General features: G+C 38.8%; 2 protein-coding genes across 3 annotated transcripts in view; one reads left to right on the forward strand and one right to left on the reverse strand.

Annotated features, from left to right (window-relative positions):
* Positions 1–8,650, reverse strand: part of nek10 (NIMA-related kinase 10) — a 15,357-nt gene extending 6,707 nt beyond the window's left edge. The window contains 24 exon segments of the mRNA XM_020615476.1: positions 78–153; positions 250–352; positions 806–927; positions 1,028–1,073; positions 1,180–1,317; positions 1,401–1,529; positions 2,194–2,296; positions 2,467–2,531; positions 2,633–2,704; positions 2,784–2,845; positions 3,315–3,454; positions 3,754–3,879; positions 3,881–3,952; positions 4,327–4,413; positions 4,487–4,566; positions 5,056–5,123; positions 5,824–5,902; positions 6,016–6,057; positions 6,208–6,292; positions 6,379–6,474; positions 7,381–7,517; positions 7,642–7,702; positions 7,799–7,915; positions 8,500–8,650. Coding sequence (XP_020471132.1) covers positions 78–153; positions 250–352; positions 806–927; positions 1,028–1,073; positions 1,180–1,317; positions 1,401–1,529; positions 2,194–2,296; positions 2,467–2,531; positions 2,633–2,704; positions 2,784–2,845; positions 3,315–3,454; positions 3,754–3,879; positions 3,881–3,952; positions 4,327–4,413; positions 4,487–4,566; positions 5,056–5,123; positions 5,824–5,902; positions 6,016–6,057; positions 6,208–6,292; positions 6,379–6,474; positions 7,381–7,517; positions 7,642–7,702; positions 7,799–7,872 — 2,063 coding nt within the window. The 5' untranslated portion in view covers positions 7,873–7,915; positions 8,500–8,650.
* A 468-nt stretch (positions 8,651–9,118) lies between these two features.
* The window catches only part of septin7b (septin 7b), a 15,617-nt gene continuing 2,687 nt past the window's right edge, over positions 9,119–22,048 (forward strand). The window contains exons 1-12 of one of the 2 annotated variants that reach the window (XM_020615483.1): positions 9,119–9,262; positions 9,450–9,451; positions 11,288–11,390; positions 12,951–13,057; positions 13,917–14,017; positions 14,182–14,316; positions 16,845–16,962; positions 17,785–17,877; positions 17,970–18,066; positions 18,261–18,312; positions 18,935–19,063; positions 20,165–20,185. In XM_020615483.1, coding sequence (XP_020471139.1) covers positions 9,259–9,262; positions 9,450–9,451; positions 11,288–11,390; positions 12,951–13,057; positions 13,917–14,017; positions 14,182–14,316; positions 16,845–16,962; positions 17,785–17,877; positions 17,970–18,066; positions 18,261–18,312; positions 18,935–19,063; positions 20,165–20,185 — 962 coding nt within the window. In that variant the 5' untranslated portion in view covers positions 9,119–9,258. Of the gene's footprint in view, positions 9,263–9,449; positions 9,452–10,798; positions 10,801–11,287; positions 11,391–12,950; positions 13,058–13,916; positions 14,018–14,181; positions 14,317–16,844; positions 16,963–17,784; positions 17,878–17,969; positions 18,067–18,260; positions 18,313–18,934; positions 19,064–20,164; positions 20,186–22,048 lie in introns of those variants that run through there. The other variant, XM_020615484.1, reaches the window with a different exon arrangement.

The following is a 22,048-nucleotide window of genomic DNA, read 5'->3' on the forward strand; positions in this document are numbered from 1 at the left end:
ATATATATATGAAGAGTATATAAAACTGCTTTGCCATAAAGCCAAAGCAGCTAGATGCTCAAAAATAATTAACTTACCAGGAGTAAAGGATGGTGCCGACCACTGACGTCAGCTTGCTGTTGTCCTGCTTCTGCTTAGCAAGGCCGAAGTCAGCTTTAATGAAAGGCTCAGGTTATAATACTGTAAGACAAGACAGTATGTGACATACATAAATTTGTGAGGTGTGATAAAGTGTAAAGACACACTCACTAATTGTAACTTTGTCTTTCTCGCCCAGCATGATGTTGTTTGGTGAGAGGTCACGGTGGACTATTCTTTTCTCCTTGTGCAGGTACCTCAATGCCAGACACATCTGATGGAGCATGAAAGTTATACCAATTAGTAATTAAGTTGTTTAAAGGATTTTGGAGAAACTGAGATGGTTCCACTCAGATAAAATGTCTTTCCTTTGCCAGTGGAAAGTATTTACATTGGAAATTACTGTTCAGTTGACACTTAACTTACTATTAATGTGTCAGTCAATGGCCTGTTGAGCTTTCAGTAATTCCCACAACACATGTGATGGTTATGGATTAGTACATGGTTTTAAATGTAATCTTAGGATGAATATTTATGGTTACATACAATAGTTGAGATAAACTATATCAACAAGTGACACTCTGTTGAACATCTACTTTTTATCACAACAGTTGTGTCTTAAGATTGAACTACCCAAATAAAATGCTATTGATCTTTCTCAAAATATGACACCAGTATGCTACCACACACTACTGATTTCCTAATGACTGTGTTGAACAGCTGTCACCTGTATGAATATATTCCAAATTCTGTCTTCAGTGAACTGCTGCTGCTTCTCCTTCAGAGAGTTAAAATGTTCAGCCAGCGGCACTCCCTCGATCAGCTCCATCACTACGTACAGCTTGTCGCCTATGACGAACAATGCGGGTTTTTACTTTACTTAAGTTTTGTTGTGATCTTTCTCACAACAGCTGGGGCTTGAAGGCCCAGTAAAAGTAAGCATCCTCACCTTCTAAAAATGTCTTGTAATATTTAACAATGTTTGGGTGTGTCATCTATAGAGGAAGAACAAATAAACAAGACAATACACAGTATGGGCTTATCTGTTCACATAACATGTTATTAATATGATTTTCAGTGATTAGAATTGAAAATTTGTGCCTGTTCTTTGATGATCGTGAGCTCAGAGATGATTTTCTCTACGCTACTGTCTCTGGACCTCTTGTCTTTGCCGAAGGCTGGGTTGTGCAGGTTCACCTCTTTCAGAGCAAGGAGGTTCTGTCCACTCTGCTTCTGGACCTGTCATTGCATAAATGTATTTTAATCAATGATATTAGAAGTTAACTGCCTGATGCACTCCTGCATGAAGATGTTGATTGTACTTTGTAGACACTTCCAAAGGCCCCGGTGCCCAGATGATCCAGTATGGAGTAACCATTGATGACTTTAAGTGGAGGTCGGTTCTGGTCCACAGCCTCAATGCTTTCTCTCAGACTGTCCAGTTCCTCTTCCTGCATTAGAAAAACACACAGCGCTCATTTTATAAGGTAAAAAAATCCTCCTTGTTAGTTAGCTTGGTAACACTTCATTTTACAGGTTTGTAAATTTCACTTTATTTCTATATAACTTCCCAAGAGGTTTCCTGGAAGGAGCCATATAATTTGGTACTAATTAAAGGTACAATTAGAGAGTAATAATCAGTAGGTACACTTGCAGTTATTTCTAAATGCTAAGCTAGCACAAACTTGAGGCTTTCTTCAGAGGACAGAAGGTAAACTACACAATCAAAATGTTCAATTGGTCCACAAACCATCCAATTAGCATAAATGAAGAATACTATTTCAAATACTTAACAAATAAACTGAAAATATTATCTGTGATTTACATTGAGCCATTTCTTTCATGGCAATTCATCTGGAAGACAATAGTAAACTCAACATATCTCAGTGGACTAACTAAGTCTTAGAATTTTGTCCCCGTTTTTCTATAATTAATACCAAACTACATGGGTCTTTCCAGGAAACTTTCAGGAAATTATTAGGAAATAGCAGACCTGTAAAATAAGGCATTACTGTTAGTTTTATTTATAACAAAACCCAACAATATTTCTTCTAATTTTATAACCCCAAACCAGCTGAATAAACAGATGAATCCATTTAGAAGCTGTTTCCTTACAGTGTAGTGTGAAACTTTAGTTTGCAGCCCCTCATAGGCCGTGAGGTCCCGCACATAATGGCCAACATCAATAAACAGCTCAAAGAGGTCTGTGAGAAAGAGTCTGAAATGGATAAAAGATTACTTAACGGCAGTGGAGAAGATTTCTTTTCAAAGTAGGTTTTGAAGCAGTAGATAATGTTAAATGATTTATGCATGACATGAACTTCAGGTTATATTCTATTCTTTCTAAAATAAGCATGTCTTATAAACTGTTTAATCATGTAATATCACCTCTTAAACAGATGTCGGTTTCTTTCCACACTAAAGAGGAATCGGAGGGTTCGAAATGCATAGCACTGCCAACATGCCAACAGATTTGCAAATATGTTATGTTCTGGAAGATAAAATGCCTTTATATACATCATAGTGGGAGTTAATACAGTACAAAGCCATATACCTGTAAAGATGTGACCTTTGCTCCAGGATTTTGTGGTAAAATCAACTTTGCTATCATGTAGACCCCATTTTCCTAAAAATGCCAACATTAATAAGGCTGTGTTTTACATATGGTGATTTGACATACACAGATATTAGGGACTTTCCTTTACCTGTACAATGTGGTGAGCAGATGTGTCATCCAGACTAAGCTCAGTCAGAGCTGTACAGCAGGCTGGAAAACGTATTAGAAGGGATGACTCAATTTAAGAACTCATACATGAAAATGTACAGTTTCAGACACTCTGAACAAACACTATGGACATTTCCAAACCGTCGGAGAGAACAAAGACTGATAACACTGATGCCTTTGAAATGTAAATTCTTCTGTAGACACTTGAAGGGAGAGCAGCACTGAATAAGAAAATATTATTGGTAATAATTATACTCAGCTCAATTGTATTTTCTAGACTCAATGGTCTGGATTCTCACTTCAGGAAAAAGTATGTTGACATGTTCAGTTACCAATGGGAATCCACTTGGGGGAGAGTTTTCTTAACTGGGCAGTGGCAAGCACAAGTAAACATTCACTGCCCTTTTTCAGCATTTTACATTACTACAAGAACAATATTTTACTGGTTGAATTCTAAAGAAACTTTAAAAAAAAATCAACATTTTATATGATAACTTATATATTCTGTGACCTGACTGCAAGGCTGTAGTGCTGTCCACCTCCTCCTGTGGACTCAACTCCTCTCTAATGTGCTCTCTTTGGATGCGACCGGCTGCATTGGCGCTGGAGAGCGTCTCGATGGATGACCGATCAGAGACATACTGCCTGTCACTGGTGCAGAAGATCACCATGGTAAATAATACCACTGTTCTTTATGGGCTTCAGAACAAAGCTTTGTGACGGCAGACAGTCAGCTGTAGTAGCAACCTCCATCATTAGCTGCAGGGGGTAAATCTGGAAGAGACTGCAGACTAGATGGGCAGTTTTTGTTTCATAACAGAGAACAAGCAAGAAAGCTAGTTTATAAAGGCCATTCACACCTGAGAGTCAACATCAAGCAGATAAATGAATACATTATGGTCATTTTAAATCCAAATATTAACTCATTTTATTTGCTCAGTATCACAAACCTGTTGAGCAGTCGGAGCAGCTGCTGCACCCCACCCCAGCTTCGGATCTCTGTCCTGGTGTCGGGATCCTCACAGAGCTGGACCAGGACCCAGACGATGCTCCACAGGAGCTTCAGGTGCTGACCGCCCCTCCAGCTCCCTCACCTGGTCCCTCACCTGCTGCACCGGGGACAGGAGCCTCAGCAGCTCTGCGCTCATCCTGGAGAAAACATCTGGATTAACCCCTACATTATGTATGTTATATAAATATTACTTGATATTTGGGATGGTTATTGAGACTAAACTAATATGTCAGGAACAATGCTATAGAGTTTAAAATCCATTATAGCCTTTAGATCTAATTTCCAAAGCCTAAACCTGTACTCTTTTTTAAATTACCCTATAAGAACTTATTTTTAGATGTTTGTTTTCTGTAACAATTTTTTTTTCATGGCCATTGTACAGTATGAGTCCAGTCTTGGTTCTTTCAGTGTTTTTATGGCTCTGTTGTATCAATGCTAATGATGAAGGAACACAGGCAAAATGTTTTATTTGACAAATTGACAATGCATCAACAAAGAAGTGGTTACTAACCTTTTTGACAGCAGGTCATATTCCTGCAGTATTACAAGTAGGTTCTCCACGATCGGTAGCTTGCCAATCTCCTCCTTGCATTCTGGGCTGCAGAAAAAGATGTCTGGCAACAGATAAAGTCAAAATTGTATTTAATGCATTAAATTAAGCATTTGCTTACCTCTCAGCCAATGTGGTGAGTGCCAGCAGGGCTCCCAGCAGCACACTGCTATCTGTTGTAGAGAGGAGCTTGACCAGGGTCTAAAAATGGTTTCATTTATTAGAGGCAGATTTTTTCCCACAAAGTACAATAAATGTTGAAGTGAGTGCAGAGTGCATCATCATCTAGGCAGTATGAATGTTATTTTTATGCCTGATATTGATGCTAGAGGAAAGATCATAGGGTCACTAAAAGCAAGTTTAAGAGAACTAGAGGCATTTCTGGTGGAGATGTTCTGCTCTAAGGAAAGTGCTTGATGGAGAGAAAAATGAAACAGACAAAAAAAAAAACATTAAAAAGGAAGAAAATACATTAAATAACTGACCAATAAATATAATCTGTATTTTAAATTGGAAATAATAGATACATGTTTTTAAAAGTGCTGAAATATACATCATGACCAGAAATGCATTACTCTAGTACACCAAGAGGAATGACTTCCTGTTATGGCACACAGTTTATCTCAGACAGATGATCTGAAAACAAACAGTACATAATCACACATAACTGTATCACAACATATCACTTACCCTGTGACCACCACTCTCAATGACCCAGACCCTTTGATTTTCAACAGCAGACAGCTTCTGAAAGATGTCTGCAAGCAATCAACAAAGCCAGGGATGATAAGGACGTAAACAAAGCTCACATTCTTTCATTTTACAGTCCAAATTGTTAAAATTCTTTGATTTAGTGGAATATAAGACTGCTGTGTTTATGTATAAAGCCAGGAACGACTTATTACCTGGTGGAATCCTAAAGTTATTTGGTGAAAGGGAAGGGGGATATAACTTAAGGGGTCACTTAAATTTAAGGGTTCATGCTATACGTACAACCAAAAAAAGATTCTGTATTTCTATAAGTGGGGTCAAATTATGGAATAATTTAACTGTGGACATGAAAAATAGTACTAGAATTGAGGAGTTTAAACATAAATATAAATGTATGTGTTATACAAGATATATGCAAGAATAAGATTATTCGAGAAGGCATTAAGGAAATACTCTGTTTATTAATGTAGAGATACTGCTTGCAGCCAATGAAGCATTAATTTTTGTATAATATGATGTCATGGGGTAGGACTGGATAAGTCTGACTTCTTCCTACTCCATTCAAACATGTAATATGTGTAAGCAAACTGATTTTGGATTAGCATTGGTTGGATATGTGTAATTATGTGTGTTGTTGTCATTTGTTCATTTGTTCTGTTCTGCATGTTTGAAAGAATAAAATCAATCAGTCAAATCAATCAATCAATTCTCAGTGTTGTACTGTCATATTGCCTCCAGATCACTCACAGGTCATTGTGACCAGCTTCTGCACAGCAAATGCTTGTTCACCACAAGATATATACATGGCAGTGACAGACTCCATATGCTAAAAGAGAAATAAAGCCGGGATTAGGAGACTGACACGAAATACAGTATATATGGATAAATTGCAGAATGCAGCATGTTTAGACATGTGAAAAAATACTGGTGAAACTTTACCCTGGCAAGTAAATTGATGCCATGGAGCTGATGGAAAATTTTCTAAACGAGGAAGGAGTTAAAATAGGCAGTTACTATTCTGATTCTTTTGTTGGACTAATATAATAAATGTGGAAGTAGTTATACAATGTATAGTAATAAATATTAAACCAGTATGCAGCAAAAGAACAGAGAGGATTTTGCACGTTGTACCTGATGCTGTGTATCTCTGATCAATAATCGTAGGCAGATGAGAATCCTAAGAACTGACTCAGGAGGTGCACTGTCAATCCATTCACTACAAAAAAGAGTAAATGTTGTCAGTAACTTCATCCTTCTGCCAGACAAATGAAGAAATGCCATAATATTTCATAGATGTTTTACCTGCAGAGTCGGTTCTTGACCAGAGAGGCAAGAATGTCAGAGAAGAGTTTATGCAGTGGGTGGCTGCTGAAACATCTTTGGTTTCTGTACGTTATGCTGGGAAATGAACATTTCTATAATTACGTCCACAAACATGCAGACTATATTTGATTCTTTGACTGTTCGGCTAGCAGTATCACAAACAACATTAATTCATTAATGTCTGTCACAGGTTCCTTGTAACAACTTCCAATTGCAAAGCACCCCATAATATATCTCATAGGCCTCCAGCTTGTACAGTACATGTCATCATACATTTTCCTGATTCTTGTCTATATTTTCTACACAACCATATTCTGGTCAGGTATGTGGCTTGATATCAGACCAAAATGTATCTTTAGCACAGACTATTGAAAACTACCACCTATAAAAACATGGCATCATATAGTTCCTGATTTAAATGTTAAAAAAATTGTCATTTGAGAACTGTTTTGCTTAATGAGGTTCTTATACATATTTGTGTGTTTAGACCATAGACAGTACATATAATATTTAAACTTAAGCTAATAAGTGCAAAGAGATTTGGCTTCTTTTGTAAAATGAAAAAACATTATAACATTTATATCTCTCAAAGCAAGTTATAAAGAAAGCATTGTTTTGTATTTGTACCTAAATGTAATGGCTCTAATATTTTAAGTCTTCAGACAAAACCCAGTCCTACTTACATATGCAAATGTGTAACTTAACAAAGTCAGTTAGTGCAGGAAATACTGTAGCTAATGTGGTAAATATTAAAGTTTTGGATCCATTAAAGGATTATAATAAACTTAGATTTAGCTGGGTTAGATGTTTGGAGAAATTTGATGCAGAACATGTTACTAGTTTGGAAAATGTGGCTCCTTTGCTGTGTGTTTTGTAGTCCTAAGATCATAGGTTTTGACAGATGGCTAAAATTGACAAAAGTTTAGTTTTTGGATAAAAAATTATTTTATAAATTATTATAAATTCACTGTGAGATCAAACCTGAATTTTTCCAGTTCAGAGGCTTCACTGTTGATGTCGCTCTCACTCCTGTGTCTGTTGGTGTCTTTTTGATGATGCAGGCCTTGTAATTTGCTGGCTCCACTGCTGCGTGCTTTACTGTGACTCGGTGCTACCACCTGCAACACAGGGAGTATCATACTACAATATATACACAAAGACCTGAAGAAATGTGAGCTGGTTTGTATTGTTATCAAAATATCTTGACGCGCTGTCTCAGAGTGGCATCACATTGTTGTTCACCTCTTGTCTGGAGCTGCTTTTGGCAAGCAGAGACTGAAGCCTTCTGAGCTCATGAGATGCCCTAGAAAAAAAGGCTTAACAGATGATTTGTTTCTGCCATGCCACAGAAATCAATCTAAATGTATACAGGCTGAAAACAAGAGTTTGCTCAGCTTACTTGTTCTGAATTCCTATGGACTTCAGGGGCAATTTCTCTCCTTCTTGTCTAATGTTTTTAACAGAGTTGGACATTTTCAACCTTCCCCTTTGTTTCCATGAGTAACCGTTGGTTCAGCTTTAGTAGTGAAGGAAGAAGTAGTCAGACCTTTTGTTTATGTAAAAGCAGCAATATCACAGTGTAAAAAACTCCATTACAAGTTAAAGTCTTGCATTCAAAGTTTACCTTAGTAAATGTACACGTTAGCACCATATTATAATTACTGAACCACTTAATAAATGCATATGCAAATACAATGCATTAATAAGTTTATTTAATTTAACAGTCAAATGTAGGTAGTTGAATAAAAAGTACAATATTTCCCAATTAATTGTTGTACAATAATGGTATAAAATAGCAGAAACATTAAAGTAAATTTCAAATACCTCAAAACTGTACTTATGTACAGTTTTGAGGTATTTGAGTAAATATACTTAGTTACTTTTCACTACCGAACTGGCATATATGGACAATTGAGCTAGCCTTAGCCAAACAGGTAAAAATCCTACACAAAAACATACTACAACATTAGCTTGTGTTTGTGGTAAGAGGATTAGCTCTGGCGTTAACTAGTTTTGTTTGGCTAAAAGAAGCAGCTGAACTGAGCTGGTCTGGTTTGTCAGGCGAACTTGCAGTTTTAAAAGACAAAATAAGTGTCTTACCCTTCCTCCAGCATAGCAAGATAGCAGTATAGACACTTGATTTGGATTGCTAAACACGTATATTTCCTTATAAAATATCCTTAGCCGGGGAAACAGATGACATATTTTTATTTTTGACACAACAGACAGTCACACATTAGCAAATAAAAAAGGATTATGCTAAAATCTTACTGCATTTTAACCAATACAATGAAGCCGTATTAGAGCGTCCTGGTTGTCATGGATACAAACGGACGCTATTCGCATTCCGTCATTTTAACACTGGAATGTCGTTGAATAACCTAGTGCACAAAATGCATACATACATATTGTAAATGAATGGCCACTAATAATGTAAAACGGGAACGGATCAGCAAATAATATGCGATCTCTTTCGTACACTGACTTATTTAAATAGTACTATATGAACAGATTAAATGCCGTTATGATTTGATATGATCACGGTGCCTTGGTAGGAGGTGTAGTGATTATAGCATGTCTCAGAATAAAATTGCTCCACATAAAAAACGGTCTACTTTCTAAAACGATTGGTTACCGCGAGAACACGTTGGGACTCAAAAGAATTATACAATATCGCGAGACACGAGTATTTCCTCCTTTTGCGATTCATGTAGCATTTACGTTTGTCTTTTGGCGTACGTTCGTTGAGTACAGAAGGAGTAGCGTGTCCTATTGTGCGTAGCTCAAGCAAAAGTAGTGAGAAGGGGAATGTCGGCTTGTGAATGATCGGTTTTTGAGACGGCAGGGAGCGTCAACACTATGGGTGAGACTGCTACAGTCAGTTACTATCACGACTTATTAAGAAAACCGTGCTGTAAACTGCAGTTTTAATGATTTGTGCTAACATTTAACCTGCTAGTTATGGAATGTGGCTTTACCGCTTTTTAGCTTCTGCAGTTGTCTGAGCAACCAACGCCCAGTCGTCCGCCTCCACTTGGTTTGGTTGCTAGCTGTTAGCCTCGGCTTCGCTAGCAGGCTGTATAACCTACCGGGAGTGTCATTTCCTGTTTCTAGTCCTTTAGCAAAGTATTTCACTAAACGCTCTTGTGTATTGTGTGTTAATAAGCCACGTTACATCTCATGTTAGAGTTACACCCAACAGTTTTTTAAAGATTTGATTTTAAATTTGATTAAGAAGCTAACTTAATGTCGTATGTTGGTTTATACAGCTCACGTTAACGCTAGTGCTAACTCGTTTGAATCTGGGGGATACAACATGTAACGTTTCGCATGTGAGCTAAAACGTCAGTGGCTTTGTATTAGGGTTTTATACCGTTAATTTGAGTTAACGTTAAATAGTGCGTCAAGTCACTGTACTTGTCCATGAAAACCTTTTCAAAATGCTTCTTTAAACGAGTGGAAAGACCATTTTCTAGCATCTGTGCGTTACAAATGGGGTTACATTAGTGTGTGATCAATAATTTGATTGGAGGATCTAGGTTAGGCAATCAAAGCTAAACCTAGGAAATTTATATATAAGAAGGAGGACAAGACTGTCATTTAACATGGGTTTTAGTGTTGTGAGTAATGTTACCTCAGTTTTGTACTTTTATTTCAATGCCCTCAGGCTGCGACCTCGTCAGAACAATGTGTCTGTTTTTCCCTTAAACTGAACTAACAAATCTGGTGATGTTTGAACCTTTGAGAATCTGCACAAGCAAACTGTAGCTTAGTCCTCCACTTGCAAACCACTTCCTTTAGCAGACCTGTCAGAAAGTGCGGAAAGCAGACAGACACACAATACACAGCAATCCCCCCCCCTTTTTTTTTTTAACAAGCAGTTGTGATAAGAGAGAATTTATGAGAATCTGCTAGGTAGCCTATTTGTGCAATATGCATTTAGTAATTCATAAACTGAAGCAATAGGGTGTTTCTTAAATTAAACTGCACATCCTGCAGGCAAATCAGCATAGGTCATAGCATCACACGGAAGACATGTGGGTCGCTGTTGGTAGGCAGGAGATGCTCAGGCGTAAAAAGCAGAAATCCTCTCCTAGCCACAGGCGAAAAGAAAAATCTGCAATAGTGAATGGGTTTTGTTTTATGGTGCCACTGACATTAAAGGAGCAAGTGGAGTGGAATATGTGCCACACTGGCTAACTGTCTGTGTTGTTACAGTATCTCAGATCATGAATCATTTTGTCCCTGCTTGGGAAACTGATTCTGGTCACAGAATGGTTTGTCAGATGGCCTGAGATTGATTCTCTGTTTTTGTGCTCTCTCTCTTTGCTTTCTAAAACTGGAAATGGTGGCTTTTCCTGCACGTTGGGACTGCATCACACTGATCTACACTAAACAGCTGTAAGTATAGAAATTATATTATCTGGAAGTACAGTATTTCTGTGTTCAATATGTTCAGACAGTGTTTAGCTCTGGAGAACATAATAAAATTTTAGTCATGAATGCCCACTATCCCAACTGTCATGCTTAATTATAATAACAATGTATGTGATGATGCATCAGTTCATTTGATATAATGGGGATGTCTTTGGTTTTAATATTTCATGCAATCCAAGTGTCACATATCTTAAATAAAAACTGTGTGAGTAGTCAGACAGTTTTAGAAACATGTTTTTGTAATTTTGACTTTCCTTACCAGGAAATTTGAGAGCAACATTGGGAACATTAGGATTCAGGTGGTTGGGAGATAGGGAGTGTATTTTAGTTTAGGCAGTGTGGATATAGGGCAATGAACACTTTTGAGCTTTGTAAGTAATGCAGTGGTACAATATTAGATTTCACTATGGTTTTAATGATTTTATTTATTTGCTTATTATATTTTCTACAGCAACAAAAGAATCTGGAAGGATATGTTGGCTTTGCAAGCCTCCCCAACCAAGTGTACAGAAAATCTGTCAAGAGGGGCTTTGAATTCACCCTGATGGTTGTGGGTAAGACAACACACACTGCTTAGTGCACTGTTTGCCCTTGTTTTACATGAATCATTTCATTGTATTCATTGCGGTTGGCATTCTAGACTCCTCCATTGTGGTTTCTTGTTGAGAGAAATATTATGTATGCGCAGCCAAATTTATACACAAGGGGCACGCCCCCGGCTTTGTAGTTTTAACAGCTGAGTCAAAGAGGAGGCCGACCACTGCATTGCTGGTGTTTGAATTCATCTTGATGTCAGGTCCTTGACACTGTCTCCCAGAACAGAAATATTTGGTTGGATTTATCTAGAGCTGCACTCAGTGTATCAGAAATGCAGACATTCTGTAAAATACTTGGATGTGGTGCTTGACACAGGGCCAAGATCCTCCTTGGCTGATCTGTCCCTGTTTGGAGGGAAAATGTTTTCTTGGGTCAAAACTATTTCCTGTGGTGGGGCCTACAGAATTTGTACACAGCATGCCTCTGAGAGTAGCTCATCTCCCGCTGCATTTGCACCACTCAGTTTCTTTTCCAGATTTTTTTTAGAGTACTATTAATCAATTTCCAAACATGTTAATGAGCACCTCTTTTATTACATTATTTAGAACATCCTCATAACAAGGAGCTTAAATTGTGCTTACTCATGTTCTCTACATAAAAGCATGATGGATGATGACCAAGTGGTCCCCTCCGGCCTGTGGATTTTAGTGTGTTTGCAAGAGAAGGTCCTCTGGGCTTGTTGGTAGTTAAATGCTTGCCATTGCTTTCATGGTATCACCTTTTATGGACACACAAACACATAATATTCAGCTTTTCTTGGCTCAGATGTGCTGTGAGCCCACATGTTCCTGCCGTGCGACACAGTGTGCCAACATTGTGGTGTGAAAAAGGAGAGGAGGGTGAAAGATAGAGGAGAGAGATGGGACTGGTATTACCACCAATGACTGGCACGTCTGTCCACTTGTTCTGTCGACACATTGCTGAGCAGCTCTCTTCACAGGCCTGCCAGCATTTCATATTGCAGTAAATTAACAAGCGCATACACATAACACAGTTACATGCCACGCATAAAATATATTAACAGACAAATGCCACAGTACGAGCTCCACATATTACCCTTTGACTGCAGCTCTGGTGTGAAGGGTAGCTTGGTAAATATTGATTTGTGGCCATCAGCCAAAGCAGGCAGCACCAGTGGTCATTTCCACTAATTATCCTTTTCATTGGGAGCTTGGAAACTGGGCACACAATAGCCAATCAAGCTTGAGAAAGCATCCCAAACCACTGAGGCAGTCAGCTGCACATAACAAGAGCCATTGTCTGTGTTGTTTCTTTAGCTTTTAAACTGTTAACACACATTGATTAATGTCCTGGACAAATGTCATCCCCAGCTAGACGCAAACCCTTTGATTGTCTGTAAGATTTCAACAGTGATCTTTGTGTGGATATAATGTAACAGTGTTTAATTCCAATTAAGGCACTTTTTTGTTGATTGTCCAGCTCTAGTCATAACATGATGAGTAAAAGTCACATTGTACAAGAAATGCTGATTTGTCTTCTTTATTTCTTTGTTCCAGGTGAGTCAGGTTTGGGCAAATCCACGTTGATCAACTCTCTGTTCTTAACAGACCTGTATTCAGCAGAATATCCTGGACCTTCACATCGAATCAAAAAAACTGTACAGGTATTTTTTGGCAAACAAATGTTAGCTTTGAGTAGAGATGTTCATGCAGCCTATAAACAGTCACACCTGCATTATTAGCATGAAAAACAAAACAAAAAACAGATGCACAGATTTTTTATTTTATTTTTTTTTTTTTAAGATATAGCACTAAATAGACCAAATGTCACAGTTAAATAAACAACAGTGAAATGCTATTGCACTGAGGCCATTTTTGGTGAAATTCTTTAACCCACAAACTACTCTGGCAGACGCTCAAACCATCTTTTTGGTGTTTTATGTGAAAGTGTGGCTGGTGCTGTGGCCTGTTCTGCGCTTTAATGTTAGCAAACATCATCTGAATATTGTATAGAGAAGGGGATATGGGGTCTGGTGTTAAAAGTGTCTGTCTGCCTTGAATTAGATACAGCTCTGTTAACAGCAAACTTGTAAATGATGTTTTACACACCGTGATTGACTTTTGAAGACATGCAGTAAATTCATGGTCTAAACAAGTTAGACTCACTGTCAGCTCCTGCCAAAAAGCCTTGATCTTCATCTGTCTAATTACACAGTGTTGTCCTGAATCTTCAGGGCCTTGAGTGCTGCTCTTTATCTGTCTGGCTCCTGACTGATAGCATTGGTATCTCCAGTTGCTTGTGTGTTTTTATGGTTTCTCAGCATAGTTGGGTAATAGCACAGAGTGTGATGGCATGTTGCTACATGCTGCTAGCTTCAGGTGTTTTCTATGTGAAATATAGCTTACAGCAATAACATTTTTGTGCTTTTATTTTTTTATTATGAATTAAACTGTTTAGTTTCAAAGGTGCAGTTTGTGACAGAGATAAACACAGTGTGTCTTTCATTCTTTGTCCTGGGTCAGGTGGAGCAGTCCAAAGTTTTAGTAAAAGAAGGTGGTGTCCAGCTGCTGCTCACAATAGTGGACACCCCAGGGTTTGGAGATGCTGTTGACAACAGCAACTGGTAAGGATTGCTACAACTGCGGCTCAGCAGAGATAAAAATCCTTTATTTATCATCCTTAAATTCTCAAAGCCATTCTCCACCATTCCTAATTCAAGGAGTCCTCCTGGGTATTTGTGGGGATAGTTTTCTTTTTTTAATGGAAGCTGTAATTTGTATTATGCAGCTGGCAGCCAATCATCGACCACATAGACAGCAAGTTTGAAGACTACCTGAACTCAGAATCACGAGTGAATAGAAGACAGATGCCTGACAGCAGAATCCATTGCTGCCTGTACTTCATTGCCCCCTCTGGACATGGGTGAGTCTGGGAGATTAATTCATAAAACAATAAATACCTTTTTAGTGGATGTTTTTATCTTACAACACCTGTATAGTTAGTATTGATGGCCCCAGTTCTAATCAAATTCTTTAATGTAAGTGCATTAATTGACACATTGTTGAAGGCATGGAAGTAAAGACTCGAGAAAGGAAAAGGTTGGAAGGGTGAACTGTGGGAGCAAAGCAGTAGAAAAATGGTGTAAGGAGGTAAATGAAACGATAAGAGTGCTTCGAGGGCCAGCAACTGACAGGAATCGAAGGTTGCTGGTTCAGTCAGGCACTGAACCCTCAGCTGCTTCTGGAACAGCTCAGTGGCCACCAGTATGAAGCTGTGGTCATACTGGGCGGGTCCTGAGTGGGTGAGTGTAGTATGTGTGGGTGTGTGTTGTTTTGCTTCCTTTTCTGCAACTACTCCTCCAGGCTGTTGCTGTAAATGGAAGCATGAGACAGTCGGCTTGTCTTGCAAAATAAGGGTTAAGACTTGGGACTTATAAAAGGAAAAAAATAAGGAGGGGGTTGCAAGCCATAAAGAATAAGCCACTGGCAAAATGCCTAGCAGATGATACTGATCACCAAATGTTCCATTAAGATGACTGTGTGGAATTTAATTGTAATATTTACTATTCACAAGCCACCAGATCTTTTATAGTTAGTTGACAGCTGAGATGTGCTCATCTTGGTTTTCTTTTAAGAAGTGTACGTGTCATGTGTGATTCAGTCAAAGAGCAGAAAGCGTGGGTTTAGTAAAGCTGGAAAAAGAAGCTTTGAGCAGTTATTTCTGGCCCTGAAAAAGCAGTTCTTGGTTTTTGGTCAGTAATAATAAAAAGCATGTATGGATTTACAGTTATGTTAATATGAGAGCTTGCCCCTGCTCAAGGCTCTTGACCTTTTAAAATTTACAAAGGGGATGTTGCTGGTCGCCAATGTAGGCCTGGATAGTGTTGTGTTTGCTATGTGGAACTGGTATGTGAATATGCAAATTTACACTGAGTGCTCACACGCCCTTGATGCTGTTGACATGTAAAGGGCGAAGAAGCCTTTGTCCTTCCTTCTTGTGTTTTCTTCTTCAGTCTGTCCATCCTCAATGAGGCATTGTGTTTGTACAAGCCTCTGTACCCACACAAACTGTACTCTAGCCCTGAGGATGGGCAGCATATGTTCTCACAAACACATACAGATTGTGCCCTCCCAACAGCAGCTGACTGCTTTCACACAACAACACAATGACCTCCAACACTGAGAGACAGTAATCTGGCCACTGAGCCTCCAGCTGAGCTCTGGTTTTCTTAAAGGTTTGACTCATAATTACCCACAGCAATCTCTGTCAAATCATAAAACATGGCCTTCCCCAAACTGTGGTTAAACCAAGTTATGAGTACCAGTCAGTGAGTTTATTTTGTGTGTAAAACCACATAGTGTGTCAATGCACTTAATAAAGCAAGAGAGAAGTCACTCACTGAAATTTTTACCAGTGGTGTTTTTGTACCTCTTCAATAGAAAAGTCTGTAAATAAGGAACAAAAATAAAGTGGCAGAGAGCCAGCATTACAAATCTGCAATAGACTGATACAGGACATTAAAGATCTTTATTAATTCTTTCACTCACTGACTCTGTTTTGACTGGATTATTTGTTCTTTCTCAAAATATGTTAGTGTTTGTAGGACATTTTGGTGAAATGTGCTTGTTTGAGTTTGATATTGCTTTGTTCTCAGTAAAACAGTTGGTAAAACCCTCGATGTTCATGGCTTGTTTATTGCAATGCATACACAATTTATTAATGTACTGTTGACTCAGATGTTGCCAATACAATACAGCTGTAAAATATTGATATGCCAACATTTAGCACTGAACTGTTATGACTAGTCAGTCTACTCACATTTACAGTATCGATATGTTCTGGTATGTACTACAACAAAAGGCATATGGATATGAAAATGACTACATCAACCAGCTTTCATTATTTGTTGCTGCGTTTGTTATAAATGTGAGCACTGTGCTATCTGTATTGACCTGCACAGCTGCTGGGGCCATGACAAACATGCCTCCCACTCTAACCATAAAAACATCACATTCTGCTTTAGATCAGGTTTCAGCTCTGAGGGATATTTCTGCGGTGCCATAAGAAAATCAGATGAAGCTAAGGTTATATTTTATAACAAAATACAAAGTGAAATGAAGTTAGAACTCAATTTGGTAATGTCAGACATTTATTCAGCTCAGAAACGGCCAAGAATAGCAAATCTTTCTCAGGACTTCAAGGTCATTTTCTTAGACATTACAAACATCAGTCAGACGACACAGATGTTTTTCTATATTTGGTTGATCCTTGTGTTGTCATAGAGCTAACCAGGAAACGGCAATCAAATGTCAATCCCAAAGCCAGTCACACTCAGAGTACAACAGACTGGTTCATTTAAGATATTTGCACTAAGTGTTAGGTACTGAAAAACTCTGTATTGAGTCATACAGTTGACCTACATGTAAAGCTGTGTCTTTATCTCCTTGCAGACTAAAGCCCCTGGACATTGAGTTCATGAAGCGGTTGCATGAGAAAGTCAATGTCATCCCGCTGATCGCTAAAGCAGACACCCTCACCCCAGAGGAATGCCAGCAGTTCAAGAAGCAGGTCAGTAGTTTCCACAGATGGACACTTCTGCAGAAAGTCTCAGAGGCTGTGTTTCTACTGTGATCATCAGTATGACACAGATGCTGTGCATCTTGAAGCAAAGCCAAGTAAAGAACATTCTCTTCTGTGGTGCCCTTGTTTGTACAGTGGTGACCTACTTGTCATCATATACTGTGCAGAAGTGTGTGAGTGGTGTTTTTATAAAATATACCTGTATGTAAGTATAGAAAATATTGATAAGTTGCCCCTGTTAGAATTTTGCTATGTGCTTTTGTGAAATGTGGTGTGCTTTATTACAGACATTGTTGGTTCACGTCAGTATTCATTTCAACTAGTCATACTGAGTTTGAGTGTGAAATAATTTAATTTAATTTAGGAAAATATCAGGTAGAACCCTCAGTTTTAACATTTTAACATTGTTGACAAAGACAAAAAGACATCTGCGATGACAGCTTGGTACATATGGTGTAACCTTATGTCTTTAAACTACAACAATGCTTAGTGTGTAGGCTCGACTATCACATTTCCAAAGTAATGAATTTATGCTGATGTTTCTCAGTGACTAAAAGTGAAGCGTGTCCCCAGCCATGGAAATTTTTCATTTTTTTATCCATCCATCCATATACTAGTTTATATAACAATGCTGTAACAACTGAAAACGTAATGAAATTGAAATTTAAAACTATTTACATTGGACAGTAAAGGTTTTAGGTGACTTACTCTGACTTAGTGTTAGGCTAAACCACCCCCCTGCTGTGTGCAGCCATCTCCAGATAGCAGCTCTGTAAGAAGTTGCTGAAAGATCTTCTCCTTTCCTGCTAGATCATGCGTGAAATCCAAGAGCACAAAATCAAGATCTACGAGTTTCCTGAGACAGATGACGAAGAGGAGAACAGGCTGGTGAAGAAGATCAAGGTACTTTATGCCACCTGCCATGTCCACACTTCAAATGATGGCTAAAACACTTGTATTAACCATGCTCATATATTGTATTTTTGTTTTGCTAGGACAAGCTGCCGCTGGCTGTAGTAGGTAGCAACACCATCATCGAGGTGAATGGCAAAAGGGTCAGAGGGAGACAATACCCCTGGGGGGTTGCAGAAGGTAAGAAATTATATTTTTCTGCATTGTGATGACAGAATTCCTGAAAACGGTCTGCACGTTAATTTTGTTGTACATTGTTTAGTGCATCAGACCCAAGATGAGACTTATATTTTTTTTTTCTTTTCAAATTAAGGTTACATGATTTTTGTTCCGATGTTTTTTTCTGACTGATGTCTTGTTTTTGTCAATTGCAGTTGAAAACAGTGACCACTGTGACTTCACCATCCTCAGGGATATGCTCATCAGGTACTGCAAAATTCAACGATGGTGAAGCTGTATCTAGTACACTTACGCTGTGTTTCCACTAACAAGCAGTATACCCCGTACTTCCCTTAACCATCACCAAGCACAGCCTCCGGGGTTGACACTGACTGTCCTTTGTTTTTCCACTATATCTTCTCTCCCTTGGTCTCTGTATAGATGATGGATGGGCTGCAGTCAGCTGTGTGTTACACACGGTGCTTGTAATGCTAATGATTGAGGTGTGAAGATGCAGACATTTAACCATTCATCAGCGACTGCTCTGTGCGCACACATCCCCTTTCCCTCTCGCATTCCTGGTACTTGATTTTAGCACTACATCCTGAGGGGTGCCGAAATTTATCCCCCAGAATGCACCTCCAAAGCAGGCCGAATGTAGTGGAAACAAACACAGAACCCATGACGAGTGTTACTCTACACATAGGTTTCAGTAGATTCCTATAATGGAAAAACCCCTCCTGTAAAGAGTGTTTAAGTAGCTCCTGAGTAGAGCGGTGACAGTATTAAGATCTTTTTTGTATAAACAGATAAATGAATATTACTTAGCTGTAGCTGAAAGAGCTTGAAGCATTTTAAACATTTTGTATTGTTTGTCATCCTTCCCCAGAACTCACATGCAGGATCTGAAGGACGTGACAAACAACGTCCACTATGAAAACTACCGCAGCAGGAAGCTGGCCGCTGTCACATACAACGGAGTTGACAATAACAGGGCTAAAGGACAACTGTCCACCAAGTAAGTCTTGGACAAAGTGCACATTCAGTTATTCACCACTAACTATCTGTGGTTATTTTTACTTGAAAATGCTGGTAGGTTGTGTGGGATAGAGCAGGATTTTCTGGTTTTCTGCATCAGTCCTTAGTTTATTAAGCCTATTTACCAGCCTATTAACGTTTGACAGTTTGTAGTTCTTCAGATGCTACAAAATCTTTGCAGATATTGCTATTTATTTTCTCTGCTGTCAGAAATATCGACAGAACCAGTCTGAAGATTTGATTCCATTTTCAGACTCAAATGAATGCAGTTAAATATTATAAAGTTTAGCTCTGTATTTAAAAACTAGCGAAACCACAACCTGGTGCATGTGAAAGTGCACAGAACACAGATTTTTAGATATATTTTATGTAGAATGGAGTCAGTGTTGATGTATATAGATGCAGATGGGTTTTGTTGGGCTGAAATTGATCACATCCCAGTTGAATGTGTTAGAGTGAGTGGGATACGTTAGCGAAAGCAATATTATTGACATTTGGCCTGTAGAAAGTGCTCGCAGATGGCTGTGTTGTCACATCCTAATTTATTCATGTATTTAGGTTTCAGGAAGCTGGAAAAAGCAGAGCTGGAGGAGTTAGATATTTCATTCTTTGACCACGTGTCCTCTGTTTTTTTAACACCCAGTGATTGTGCTTCTGTCATAGCTTCTCACTGTACTACTTTACATAAAATCAAGCCACTGATTTTCCTACATGTTATTTCAAAACACCATGCTGCTTCCTAATCCATGTAGACACAAGCAAGTGGCTAACTCACTAAGCTAAATTTGTAGCTCTACAGCTGAATAGAGGTCTCACACCGCTAATGCTAACACACAGCTAAACATTTGACCGACTCGGCTGTATGTGACACCCAGCTAACAAAGGTGACACTGTTAATTTTTCCAAGCTTTCTTTTTTCCATTTGCATTGAAAAAGTAGTTTGAGACATGGCACATGTCTAAAAGATTGCAATTTGTTTGGTTGGTTTTGTTTGTTTGTCTTAGTGCATGATCTCATAATTGCATGCTGTGTGTGTCTGTGTGTGTGTGTATGTTTGGTTGTATGTGGTTTTGTTTTTTAGAACTGAAACAGTTGAAGGAATGTAAGTGGTCTTTTTTTTAAACTTTCAGACTTTTGTTTCTGACTTTCATTTCTCATTGATCCTTTCTATGTTATCCCCTGTTGGCTGCGTTTGGGTGTTTTCTTTCCTCTCTGCTGACTCGGTCAGCTCTCCCCCCAAGTTCCCCCTGCCAGTAGATGTTTCCAGAAACGGCAGGAGCAAAACTGAACTGAATCTAGATTGACAGCTATGAATGTGCTGCTTTAATTGGTTTAGGTTTTGCCAATGGTGTGTTCCACTGATGTGCTGCTGCTTCCACCTGTTGCTGCTGTTAGCCCTGCAGAGACCTGTCCGTGAGATGTTTGGAGTGGTTACCGGTGTTTACGGCCTACATGCAGCCATGTTGAAATTAAAACAGTGTTTTTTTACACTTGAGACAAAAATGTGTTTTTTTGTGCTGCACTCCACCTTTACTTGTTAATGTTCTAGCACTCATCTTGACATCAACTCTGACAAGGCATCTGGCCTAAGGCACATGTAACAACTGCTGAAGAAGCAAAATGCGAATGCAGAGGATCTGTACTAATATAGAGCTAGTCTGCGATCACAGCTGTTGTTCTCAGTGGAACATGCACAACATTTATGTGCTGAGCTCAGAGTTTGACTAAATTTTATTTCAATTACATTTATATTAATGCACAGAGACAAGTACCACCTAACCATCCAAACAGCAGTGAGCTAGCATAGCCTTGGAGTGGTTATTCTTATTACATTTTGCAGTTGTGATTGTATACTTCCCTGGTTGCTAGGCTCATCTTGGTTGGCAAAAACGGTAGAATTGTCCTCCAAACATTCCTGTGACACTAAAACCAGAGTTGAAAGCCCACTGTGACTGAATGAATGTAACTTACAAGGGAAGTACTTGATTTTCATAATGCCATTAAGCAAAAAACTGTATTCATTGTGCTAATAAGGATAGTTATGGCCATGATACCAATACAGCAGTCACAGACAAACACGGTGTATATATTTTTTTATTTTCAGCTTGAGGATCATAAATTTTACTCCTGTTTCCTGATTGGTTTCACTATAACTTGGGTAACGTGCAAGTGCACAAAAATTAGGCATCAGGCCAGGATCTCATGATGCTTTACAAGCTGTGCTCCTGTCACTCATCACAACCTTTCCACATATTTCATGATCAGTCTCTGTACACTTACACTGCAGTTAAAACATCCTGCTGAGCTTCACTAACGTTTAACCCACCACCCCACTAACAGCCAGTGTTCACAGGTTGCTTTCATTAGCTATTGAGTCCCTCATCTGGTCCCCAGAAAGGTTTCATGGTCGGTTTGGTTTCCCGTTCCTGGAACGGCCTTGTTGCATCCTGTCGGTCTTTACTTTACTGTTTGCTTTTTGTCAAGCTCATTACTTTTCTGGGGGGATAATATTGTCACAATGATAATTTGAGATGTTGAGAGATCTAAGGCAATCGTTTGCACAGATTTGAACTTCAGTTTCTTGTCTCTATGGTAGCTGTGGATGAGAGTCCAGAGCTGCCAAAGGATCCAGTTGGCATGTTTTCCGATGGCAAGATTGCCGCTATTTCTTGTTCAATTTCCTCCCACTCCTTTCTCTTTACCATCTTTTACTTCATCCGTCAAGTCTTCCAGCAAGCATGCAAACAGGAGATGCTGAAAGTAGATTGCATAACAGGCCGAAAGTACTGACATTAATAGATAAACCAAATAAAGATTTTAACAGTCCTACTGGAGTAAGACTGAACTTCACCTATGGCGGTGCTGGTATGGGTGACATTACTGTTAACAGTCTTACCAATGAGCAGGCTGCTGCTTGTGATGCTTTGTAGCACTGGGCTAAATCTGTGTGTTTGTGTGCACCTCT

Source organism: Monopterus albus, unplaced genomic scaffold, assembly GCF_001952655.1.
Source record: "Monopterus albus unplaced genomic scaffold, M_albus_1.0 scaffold166.1, whole genome shotgun sequence".
NCBI classification, from domain to species: domain Eukaryota; kingdom Metazoa; phylum Chordata; class Actinopteri; order Synbranchiformes; family Synbranchidae; genus Monopterus; species Monopterus albus.